A 12,840-nucleotide genomic window follows, 5' to 3' on the forward strand; every position below is an offset into this window, starting at 1 on the left:
GATGCTGGGCGGATGTTGTGGCGTTCACTGTGACGTTCACTGCGCCAGCTAGCGGTGGGGTATCTGAAGCTGGCTCGTAACCCCAATTTTAGCTCGCAATTCAAAGCAAAAAATCAGCCAAGAGACGGCTCGTATCTCGAAAAACTCGTTATTTGGACACTCGTAAAGTCAAGGCCCCACTGTATATACTAATATCGATTGCAAACAGAGATGCAAAAAAAAATTAGAAAGTCGAATCCATTCATGTATAAAAAAAGGGGAAAACTGCATGAAGCCCTGGCCTGGTAGCTCAGTTGTTTAGAGCAGCAGTTGCCAACCTTTCAAACCTCATGGACCAACAGTGGTCCACAAACCACCAGTTGGTGACTGCCGCTCCAGAGGTTTCCCTAAACCAGCGGTCGCCAACCTTTCAGACCTCACGGACCACCAGTGGTTCACGGACTACTGGTTGGCAATCGCTGGTTTAGAGGATGGTCCTAATACTCCAAGGTTGCAGGTTTGATTGCTGGTAACGGCACATATAAGTATCAACCAATGAATGCATATATAAGTGAAACAACAAATCGATGTTTCTCTCTCTAAAATCAATCAATAAAAGTTTTTTAAAAGAATTTTAAAACAAGAAAATTGCACGATCATTTCAACAGATAAAAAAGCATTTGACAAAATTCAACCTCCATTCATTGTAAAAACTGTCAGCAATCTAAGAAATGTATGGAACTTCTTTATTTATTTTTTTTTAAATATATTTTATTGATTTTTTTACAGAGAGGAAGGGAGAGAGATAGAGAGTTAGAAACATCGATCAGCTGCCTCCTGCACATCTCCCACTGGGGATATGCCCGCAACCAAGGTACATGCCCTTGACCGGAATCGAACCTGGGACCTTTCAGTCCGCAGACTGACGCTCTACCACTGAGCCAAACCGGTTTTGGCTATGGAACTTCTTTAATGTGATAAAAGACATCTACAAAAAACATACAGTTAACATCATACTTAATGGCAAGATTGAGTCCTTTCTGCCAAAGATTAAGAACATGATCATGATGTCCAACACATCACTCTCATTAAACATTGTATAAGAAATCCTAGCATGTGTATTAAGACAGGGATAAAAAGGGCATAAGATTAGAAAAGAAAAAAATAAATTATCTCTATTTGCAGATGCCATCATTTTCTACATAAAAAATCCTATGGAATAAAAATATCCTAGAATAAATGAGTTGTGCATATTTGCAGAATTTAAAATCTATAATAATAAAAATGTAATATGCAAATCAACCAAACGACCAAACAGCAGAATGACCATCCGGATGACCAGCCTATGACATGCTCTGGTGCCAAGCCAGCCACGACTGGCCTGCAAGCCCTGCAGAGGGAGACCCAGGCCAGCCAAGCAATCGCACCCCACACCTGTCACCCGCAGAGGGAGGTGACCAGTGGCAGAGGGTTGGCAGGGGAGGGCAGTGCCATACAGATGGCAAGCAGTGGCAGCAGTGGGGGCGGGACCAGCTGCGGGCAGCCAGGGGAAGGAAAATCCCAATAGGCCCTGATCGCTGGCCAGGCCTAGAAACCCTACCTAAGGGGTCCCAGATTGTGAAAGGACTCATGCCAGGCTGAGGGACTCCTTCCTCCCCCCGTGCACAAATTTCGTGCACCGGACCTCTAGTTAACATATAAAAGGCAACTGTATTTTTATGATCTACCAAGAATAATTGGAATTTGAAAGCTTTTAAAAGTATAGTTTATAACACCCCAAAAAACATCCCAGAATAAATCTAACAAAGCATGTATAGGATCTATATGCCAAAAAAACTAGTGAAAGAAATTTAAAAATGTTCATAAATTGTTAAAACTCAATAAATTGTTAACAGCTGTTTTCCTCAAAATGCTATAGATTCAAGGAAATCAAAATCAAAATCCCGGCAGGAGTTTTTGTAGATGCCAACAGTTGATTTGAAAATGTATGTGGAAAAAGAAAGGAACTAAAATAGTCAAAACAATTTTGTAAAAGGCAAGTTTGGAGGACTCACACTGCCTTACCAAAAAGCTACAACAATTAAAATAGTGTGGTATTGGTAAAACCATAAACACATAGGTCAATGTAACAGAACTGAGTCCAGAAATAGATTCATATAAATATGACCAACTGATTTTGACAAAAGTGCAAAAACAACCAATGGAGAAAGGATTGTCTTTTCAATAAGTGGTACTGGAAACACTGGACTACTATATGTAAAAAAAAAATTAACCCATATTTCATATCTTACACAAAAATATAATCAAAAGGCACCATACTCCTAAATGTAAAATGCAAAACTTTCCAACTTCTAGAAGAAAACAGGAGAAAATTTTTGTAACCATGGGCTAGACCAGCCGTGGGCAAACTACGGCCCGCGGGCCGGATCCAGCCCGTTTGAAATGAATAAAACTAAAAAAAAAAAAAAAAAGACCGTACCCTTTTATGTAATGATGTTTACTTTGAATTTATATTAGTTCACACAAACACTCCATCCATGCTTTTGTTCCAGCCCTCTGGTCCAGTTTAAGAACCCACTGTGGGTCTCGAGTCAAAAAGTTTGCCCACCCCTGGGCTAGACAAAAAGCATAGATCATAAAGGAAAAAGTGGATTTGTTAGATCTCATCACAATTTAAAATGCCTGCCCTTCAGAATTAAGGGCTGTGGGAATTTAGAAGACAGGAGCACTTATTTTGCCTGCAGTAACTTCCACAATGTGACTTTGAAAATGGTCTTCAAAGATAATTAAGTGTCTGCTGGGCTAAAAATGGAGAGGAGGTAGAAGAAAACCTGTTTAAAGACTCACCGTCTAAGGAACAATGAGAAGTTCAGTTGTCACAGAAGAGGGAACAGGGATAGAGTAGTGCTCGAGAGTAACATATGGAAAAGAAGAATTTTTACATATTATTTGTCTTTCTTCCCATTAAGCACCAAGTAAGAATTCTTCAGAAACATACTAGCAGATAGTTATGCTAATAGATTATTTGGGATACCATTTGTTTCATGTCACTTTAGTAGTTAAAGATAGTCTCAAGTCTGGAAAGAAGCTAAGAACACCACAAAACAAGGTTTAACACTTGAAGCACTACTGTTTATACAAAAGAGCTAGGCTCTAGAACCAGGAAAACCTGAGTTCAGAATCCAGCTCTGCCACCTACTAGCTGCATGAACCTGGGCAATTCATTTACTCTGTTATATTATCAGTATATTGGAGGTAACAATGCATATTTGCCACCATTGCTACTAGGTTCCTAGCACAGAGGTGGGAGCTATTTTACTATTTTAAATATTTTTTCCTTAGTATATCCTTTAAAATAGTAGTATTTATATTCGTCAATTATTTACATAAGATAATGTTTCTTAAAACAGTTCTAAATGTTCCCTTAAAGTGATTTGGACATAGTCTGGAGCCAGCTGAAAATTTTATCTTATATTAACTGTACATGCTACATACAATATAACCACATTTAATAGTAAAATGTTACTCTTCAGGTAAAATTGGCATACCAAAAAAATATGCCAGTTTATACTACAACAGGGCCTTCAATACAACGCCTCATATTCATAAGCCCACCTCAAGGTGTCTCAGATTAGACAAGTCTGGATAGCATACCAAGTTAAGTTGCATGTGATAAAAAGTCAAGGAAAATAAAAAACTACTCCATCAGAAATCCAGAAATTCCTACAGTCAAGGAACACTGGGGAAAAAAAAAAGTCCTTAAGGTACCTACCTGTGCATTTTGTCCTGAAAATTAATTTGCAGACCTGCTTCAAGCGAAAAAAGCTTCAAAGCCAGTCTTACAGCCAGAATAATAGTGGACAGCCATAATTATGAAATCTAAATTTTAAAACTTTACCTGTTTCCTTTGTTTTATCAGAAGTAGTATCCAAAGTAGTTAAGGTAGTAGAGGTGCTTTTATAAATATCCTGACTGCATACTCCAGAATCTTCTTCATCAGATGAGAATGAAGATAAATGTTCTAAGTTTTTAAGTTCCTTATCAACTTTTTCTGATGGACTGTTATCCCCCGTTTCAGACACTAAAGGTGTGGGTACTGTAGATGAAGTCTTTGGAAATGGTGGGGGACAAAATGTACGAACAATCTGGGTCCCTGGTCGTCTAGTCCTGTTAGGCATTCGTACAGCAAGAGTGGAAAACTGCTGCTTGGGCCCAGATTTCAGAAAATCTAAGAAAGAGGCAATAAATCCTGTTTTGACTTCTGGCTGTTTTTCCTCTACTTCTTTGATCTTCTGTCTCATTTTTTCTTGATGCTGATAAACATCATGGCAGCCTTCTGAGGGAGGAGGAGTATATGGCAAATATATATCTGTTCCCCTTGAATTCTGGCGTTTGCCTTGGATAGGTCTTTTCAGCTGTTTCAGATTACTGTTCTCTTCCTCTTTAGTTTGCCCTTTCCCTTTAGTTTTCTTCTTCTGAAGGTTAAAATGCAGTAAATCTTGGTTTTCTTCTTCAATCTTGACACTGATTGCCTCCCCAGGTTGGGCCATGGCCAACAGTGCAAGTGCACTCCTTGTCAGATTCACTGACACACCACTGTCATCACCCCCTAAGGTGAAGTCACTCTCCGATGTAGCACTCTCTCCACTTATACTTCTACTACTGGAAACGAACTCTTGGTTTCTGTTATTATTTAATGAGCTATCAACAGGAACTTCACAATCATCTTCAAAGTCATGATTGGTAGCAGGCTGTTTCTTGAATGGGCCAGACCTTTGCTCCTGGACTTCATGACTTGGTCCAGTCACTGGTGACGTTAGTTTAGATGCTTTATTTTGAACTGGTGTTTCAATGTGCTGTTGATCAAGAGTCATTTTTGACTGAAGGGTAGATACTGGTGAAAGGTTTACCGTAACTTGATTTCCATTTAAGGAAATATCATTTATATTCTGTGGCTTTCCTACTGTAGCAGTTATAGAGTTAAAATCTGAACTTACATGCCCGACATCTAATGACTGCTGAAAATGAGATTTAGAATTACCATCTTCAACAGTTGGAATGGTTTCATTTGAAGTTGACTTGGAAAAATCAGAAGGTGTAACCCCACAAGCTGCTGCTGTAGCTGCTAAGATATCATCCACATTTGATAAAATATTTCTTTCATCATTGAGAAGAATTGCCTCTGGAAAACATATTGATCCAAGGGAAACAAAATGATTCTTTGAATCATGCTGATTTGTTTCACTAAAATGGCCCTTTGTTGTTAGATGTTGTTGTAAAGCTTTTGAAGACTCAGAGAGGTCCATTTTCATAATTTCAGAGTTCTGAGTATGGAGTTGCTGCTGAGAATGATCACCATTGCTCTGAATAACATGACTATCCATTTGAAGAAAAGGATGCACTATTTGTTGAGGACTTGGAACATGATGTACTTGTAAAGACGCCTTTCCTTGTCCTAAACCTGCCTGCAGCATTGACTGCTGAAGAATTTGTAAATCACAGGTAGAATCTAAAAGGATCTGTGTATTAGGAAGAGATGCCTGATGGTCCTGCCCTAAAGTATGATTTGGAATTTGAATCTGAGATGATGCATTAATTATTTGATCATGCGGCTCCTGGACCTTGACATCATGTACCTTATGTATAAGAGAGTGCTGCTGGTTTAGGTCTTTAGTATTCAATGTTATTTGTGGAGTTTGCATTAAATCAGTTGCCTTCTTAATATCAAGGGCTGCTGCACTATTGACTTGGCCAATTTGTTGGTTAAGTTGTGTCACTGAACTAACCATACTTTCTTCTTTTTTTGAACTTTGTAGAGCAATCCCAACAACGTCACCTTCAAGATGGGAATTACTTCTGATTACGCTCTGAGAATATCTGTCATCTGCCTTTGACACCTTATAAGTTGATTCTTGAACACTAATTTCCCCATCAGATAGCCTTTGGGTCGATGACTCAAGAGATACTTGTGGCTGTAATACCTGTAACTCTTGCATTGGAAAACCATCTTTTTGCTTTGAAGATGTATACACATTTGAGTCAAGTTTCCTTTCAGCATAAGACTTTGGATCAGGGGAAGGTATGCTGTCCTTTAATGTCTGACAATGAGTAGAGGACGTAAAAGATGACTGAATGGCAGGCAAAAACTTTTGGGACTGGGGAGATGATGACCCTTGAGCTTGAGCATTTTGGGAAGAGTGCACAGAAATATAATTCTGGGTTGTGCTAGACTCTGGCAAACTCTGAGCCGGTGAGGCGGAAGAATAAGAAAGAGAAGGAGCTGTTAATGTCAGGGACTGCCCCGAAGCATAGCTTTCTGAAGGATTAACAACTGACAAAACTTGTGATTGAGATGAATAATTAACCTGTGTCTGGCTAGCTGGTGATAAACCCTGAGAATGACCAGATGAGTAACTTTGAGACTGGCTAACTGAGGACAGATCTCTTGTTTGAGCAGGGTAATTCTCATTTGTAACTGAGGATAACACCTCTTGCTGATTAGAATAATTAAGTGTCTGATTTTCAGAAGTTATAGTCTGAGGTGAACCAGAAAAAGTCAGTGTTTTATATAAGGATGGCAACTTTTCAACTTTGCTGGATCTATAAACCTGTGAATGAACAATAGATGGCACATTATGTGGTTGTACTAAACCATAATTTTGGGATTGACTAACTGATAAAAGGCTTGGTAGCTGTGCTGTAGAATAAATTTGTGCTTGGCCTGATATTACAGAACTCTGGTTATGTAAAGGTTTGGAATAGCTTAGTGTTTGCACAGGAGGAATTATACTTTGAGGTTTGGGAGTCTTAGTTGATGTGAGTGGTTCCTTTGCAGAACAGCTTTTTACTATTATAGTGGAAGGAGGATACCCTGATGATGGAATTACAGATGAATAAGATTGAGCAAGTTCCACTGATACCTGGGAGGTCTTCTGCTGCAGTCCTCCATTGCTCACCTGAGTGGACTCTCCAATTGGGCTACAGGATAAAGATGACTGCCTGCTTGTTTCCTGAAAATTAACTACATTTGCATTTGATAGATAACTATGTAAGGAATGCTGTGAACCAGTCAGTTGTGCCTGAATAGACTGGGTACCTGAAGGCCGCTGATGGTGTTTAATAACACTACATTCTCGAAGAGCTCTTTCAATGGAAGCAGTAGAATTAGTAAAGAGAGTTGTACTGTAGGCTTGAGGCATTTGCTGGGTTCCCCCAAGTGCTGAAGGCAACAAACTGAACTGAGGTTGTAAAAGATGGGGTGCAGACTCTTGAGCTGAGCGATATGTTGAGGACTGAGGTGGTACACTGTTACATAACACAGAACTGCCCAGGCGCTCAAATGCCAAAGCAGTTGGAACAGTTCCCTGGGAAGTTTTGATTTGTAGCAAAGGGTCATGAGGATTTAGAATTCCATTTGATGTAGTGTTAAAACTTGAATCCTGAAGCACCAAAGGTGAGGTGGTAGCAAAGTTCCTATTGTTGAAGGTGGTGGGATGCTGATAAGCAGAGAGGGCAGAAGGTGAAAGTGTTCCAGTGGTTGGCAAAGGTCCAGTAACGAACAGTTCAGCTGCTGCTGAGGAATGCATACCTATGAAGAGAAGACATGAAGATATTTATGCAATTACCACACAAATACACACACACACACATATATATGTTTTCATAGTAGATACTTATGTAACACTAGAGGCCTGGTGCACTCGGGGTGGAGAGGGGGTCCCTCAGCCCGGCCGGTGCCCTCTCGCAGTCTGGAACCCCTTGGGAGATAACGACCTGCTGGCTTAGGCCTGCTCCCGGGTGGCAGAGGGCAGGCCCAATCCCTAGGTGCAGCCCCTGGTCGGGCTCAGAGCAGGGCCGATAGGGGAGTTAGAGCGCCGCCCCCTGTCACACACAGAGCAGGGCCGATCAGGGGGGTTTGGTCGCTGCCCCCTGTCACGGGCCTCGCGGCTCTGCTGATCCCACTGCTGGGAGGCATATTACCCTTTTACTGTATAGGATAGAAGCCTGGTGCACGGGTGGGGGTCCCCACTGGGGTGCCTGGCCAGCCTGGGTGAGGGGCTGAGGGCCGTTTTCAGGCTGACGGGTGACTGAAGCTCCCAACCTGTCCTTTTTTCCTTTTTTTTTCATTCTGGGCCAACTTTAGCTCTGAGGCTCCGCTCCAGCTATGAGACTTCCACTGCTGAAACCAGGTTTCTGGCCTTTGTTTACCCTTCTGTATTTGAAACAATGTTGCAGTCCTGCTGGCTGAAGTCAGGGGTTTTGTTTAGCTTCTATTTTTGTAACATAGCTGCTTAGAGTGCAGCTGAGAGGCCAGCAAAGCAGGCAGGGAAGCTTTGGCTTCCTCCATCAATAAAGCAAGCAAGCCTCATGTTAGTTTCCAGCTGCCTGGCTGCCGCCACCATCTTGGCTGTCAGTTAATTTGCATATCTCACTGATTAGCCAATGGGAAGGGTAGCGGTCGTACGCCAATTACCATGTTTCTGTTTTATTAGATAGGATTTGCTCACTAAAAAGCATGTAAACAATACAAGGGTATATAAAATGGAAAGTGCCCTAACCGGTTTGGCTCAGTGGATAGAGCGTCGGCCGGCAGACTGAAGGGTCCCAGGTTCGATTCCGGTCAAGGGCATGTACCTGGGTTGCAGGCACATCCCCAGTAGGGGGTGTGCAGGAGGCAGCTGATCGATGTTTCTCTCTCATCGATGTTTCTAACTCTCTATTTCTCTCCCTTCTTCTCTGTAAAAAATCAATAAAATATATTTTTAAAAAAATAAAAAAATAGCCAGAGCCGGTTTAGTTCAGTGGATAAAGCTTCGGCCTGCGGACTCAAGGGTCCCGGGTTCAATTCCAGTCAAGGGCCTGTACCTTGGTTGCAGGCACATCCCCAGTAGGGGGTGTGCAGGAGGCAGCTGATCGAAGTTTCTCTCTCATGGATGTTCCTAACTCTCTATCCCTCTCCCTTCCTCGCTGTAAAAAATCAATAAAAAATATATTTTTTAAAAAAAGGTAAATACCAAACTGTTAAATCTTCCCTAAAACGTGGGACTGTTGTTAGAAACTATCACTGTCCATTTTATATACCCTTGTATTGTTTACATGGTTTTTAGTGAGTTTCCATTAAAAATATTTTTTTCCACTTTGGAGAAATTGGGGAAAACAGATTCTCTAGTCCTTTCAAAAACATTCTTCTCTTACTTCTTTCCATTAAATGTCAAAAAAGTATTACTACTACAAGGACAGAAAATATCTAGTTACACTTAAAAGAATAAATAACACTTATAATTAGTGGTTAAAATAATATTACCATAGGAACTAGAATAGAACTCCAACTGAATATGTAAAATTATTCCAGGAAGCAAAAGATGAAGCTATTGTGTTTTTTAATATTCTGTTTTATTTTACACTAAACATTATCTTCTTAGAAGCAGAAATTGCTGAGACATTTTAAGAAGCTCTATTGTAATTTGCATTAGAATAAAATATTGTTTCTTATAGCTATCATTTACAAATGTTTTCTCAAATATGCTATGACGTTTCTTATTCTTTAAAATAAAACCTTAAAAACTAACCTTCCTGTTATCCTGTAAAAAATAAAAACATACAAATAACTGGGGGTGAGAAACAGTTGAAAAGTAAAATAATGAAAATAAAATTTACAAGTACATATAACTGAACACAATACAGAGTGGGGCGAAAGTAGGTTTATAGTTGTATGTGAAAGTCAATTCTTATATTATTATTTACTAATTATTGTATTATTTTCCATACAAACAACTATAATACCTAGTTTTGCCCCACCTTGTATAATGATTTTTATTAAATAGTGATTCAATCAATTTAATTAAGAATAAATTTATATAACTTTAATGATGAAATCAGTCCCATGATTTTATTCTATCATATAAGCTACCCAGCCTGCAGTTGCTGACATATGTGAATTTAATCATTCACCAAAAAATAAAACATAAAGTGATGAATGTAAATTTACTAAATGAGGGGGAATTCGTTCACAATGTAAACGTATATAAAATCATTACAAGGTATATTTTCAGTATCTTATAATTTTATAATCACAATAAAAGCTAAAATTTAAAAAAGAAATTTAATCTCTGCTCCTCTCAAGTAGACAAGAACTACAGCTAGCCCTTAGATACACAGGTTTGAACTACATGGGTTCACTTACATAATATTTTTAAAAATAAATAGTGTAAATGTATTTTCTCTTCCTTATGATTTTTCTTTTTTATTTTTATTTTTAAAATATATATATTTTATTGATTTTTTACAGAGAGGAAGGGAGAGAGATAGAGAGCCAGAAATATCGATGAGAAACATCGACCAGCTGCCTCCTGCACATCTCCCACTGGAGATGCGCCCGCAACCCAGGTACATGCCCTTGAACGGAATCGAACCTGAGACCCCTCAGTCCACAGGCCGACGCTCTATCCACTGAGCCAAACCGGTTTCGGCTATTAATTACATTTTATATGTGATGTCTTCAGACTGTAAAAATCAGTATTCACTAAAGGTGTGAATAGCTTCCCCATATGTGGTTGATACATAGGTACTACAGTCACATTACTTGAGAGGTTATTTTATTTAGGCAGTTATTCTTTCCTTGTTTTTTTTTTTCAGAAATATCGATGAGAGAGAAACATCGATCAGCTGCCTCCTGCACACTCCCCACTGGGGATGTGCCCACAACCAAGGTACACGCCCCTGACTGGAATCGAATCTGGGACCCTTGAGCCCGCAGGCTGATGCTCTATCCACTGAGCCAAACTGGTTAGGGCTGATTTTTCTTAATAACATCTTCTTTTCTCTAGCTTACTTTCTTTTAATATAGCACATAATACATATAAACATATAAAATGTGTAATCGACTGCTTACTTTATTGGTAAGGCTTCCAGTCCACAGTAGGTTGTTAGAAGTTAGGTTTTAGGGGAATCAAAAGTTTTTGCATGCCCAGCCGACATGGGTCAATGGCTGAACGTCGACCTATGAACCAGGAAGTCATGGTTTAATTCCCAGTCAGGGCACAAGCCTGGGTGGGCTCGATCCCCAGAGGGGGACGTGTAGGAGGCACCTGATTGATGATTCTCTCTCATCCCCTCTCCCTTTTTGTCTGCAATCAATAAAAATATATTTTTTAAAAAGTTATTTGCAACACAGCAAATATAAAGAATACTGTAATAACTATGTATGATGCCAGATGAGCACTAGAATTATTAAAGCGATCACTTTGCAAATTATAAAAATGTCTAATCACTATGTTGTACTCTTGAAACTAATATACAATAATATTAAATGTCAACTGTAATAGGGAAAAAAGTAAATTTTGCTCTTAAAAAGAAGTTATATGTGGATTTTCAATTATGCAAGGGGTCAATACACCCTTAACACCCATTTTTCAAGGGTCAACTGTATTTAAGTTACCAGATAAAAACTTTACTTCTAGGGTTTATCTTTAATAATTATCTTCTTTCTTCAACTTGGTTTTTATCAGAGTGCTAAAACTGAATTTCTGCTAGTAAAATTTATTTTGTCCACCTTAAAATTGTGAAAAATTCCAGGTTTTAAAGTTCACTGGAAAATCAATAATTAACTTCACTCTCAGCCACACTACCATAATGATAAGGCCCATACAAAGTATATTTTTACAAGACTTAAAAATTCTGAAAACAAAGAATCACCTGTCTGCCAGGATGGAGCCCTGAATTGTGGTAAAAGAGTAGTTCCTGAAGAAGCAGCCTGAGCTGTTTGAGATTCAACAGAAGAGAGAAAGTTCATTACTGAAGATTCCTTAGTGTTAGTGCTGGCACTGTTCACACCAGTATCAAATATTCCAGAAAGACCTACATTTGAAGATAAAATATATCCCAAAGTAAAGATATTATTAATATAAAATTGTATTTCTGATCACATTTTTAAAAGGACTCTCTGAAATTTGAGGCCAAAATTCTACAATTCTAAACTGTCTTATTTTGAAGTAGCAAACAAATATTAATTTGACTAAGCATAGTTATCATTTAAAATCTATAAAGATGCATGAAAAAGATCTCCCAACTAACTAGTTGTTTATATTCCTTATCAATATAAGACAAAGCTTTTAATCTCATTTTTATTTTAAAATTTCCCATGACACTGTTAGGTACTGCACACATATTCATAATCCAACATGTGAAAACTGATTTTTTTTTCCTTATTCACTAAATGTACCCAGATTCTGTTATAGTTCACAAGAGAATTTTTACCGGTTGGCTGAGGTGTGGTAGGATATCCAGGAAGTTGATGAGAAGCTGCAAAAGTCTGTCTCTGAAGGCGATTTGTTTCAGAGAGTGAGGGATGTCCTTCTTCATAGCTTAAACTAGAGAATAATAAAAATAAGTGACCAAAAACACAATGCTCAAACCATATGATCAAAAAATTTCTAGAAAAAAAGCTTCTAAAACAGCAACTGTCAAAAGTAGCGGAAGTCTTCGACTATAAATTCCTGATCTATAGACCAATAGATCAAGCACAGTCTGAAAATGTCAAAATGGGGAAAGCACATTGAAGATATACAAGGAAGAAAAATGACACATAATATTCTCTTTAATTCAACTTTTACCTCCTACAAAGTCCTTTACTGGGAGTGGTAAAACATGGTACAGCGGGAAGAGCAATATCCCGGAAAACAGGAGAGCTGAATTCACTATCCAAGCTCTACTGGCTTACAGTGTGATTTCAAGAAGTGATTCAATTACTGCCAGACTGATCTCCTCATCTGTATGAATACGGGACTAAACCAGATAATCTCCAAGGTCCCTCTAATTTTATCATTCTATGTAATATCAGATCATTCAAACAAATTGATCATT

General features: G+C 38.8%; 1 protein-coding gene across 3 annotated transcripts in view; it reads right to left on the reverse strand.

Moving 5' to 3' along the window:
• Window positions 1-12,366, reverse strand: part of QSER1 (glutamine and serine rich 1) — a 44,781-nt gene extending 32,415 nt beyond the window's left edge. For 2 of the 3 annotated variants that reach the window (XM_015568998.1, XM_015568999.1), the window contains exons 1-3: window positions 12,235-12,316; window positions 11,674-11,835; window positions 3,878-7,567 (exon numbers count right to left, since the gene is read on the reverse strand). In XM_015568998.1, the coding sequence (XP_015424484.1) occupies window positions 3,878-7,567; window positions 11,674-11,770 (3,787 nt within the window). In that variant the 5' untranslated portion in view covers window positions 11,771-11,835; window positions 12,235-12,316. Of the gene's footprint in view, window positions 1-3,877; window positions 7,568-11,673; window positions 11,836-12,234 lie in introns of all 3 variants that reach the window. The other variant, XM_006771468.2, reaches the window with a different exon arrangement.
• Window positions 12,367-12,840: the final 474 nt, after the last annotated feature.

This window comes from Myotis davidii, unplaced genomic scaffold (assembly GCF_000327345.1).
Source record: "Myotis davidii unplaced genomic scaffold, ASM32734v1 scaffold425, whole genome shotgun sequence".
NCBI lineage: Eukaryota > Metazoa > Chordata > Mammalia > Chiroptera > Vespertilionidae > Myotis > Myotis davidii.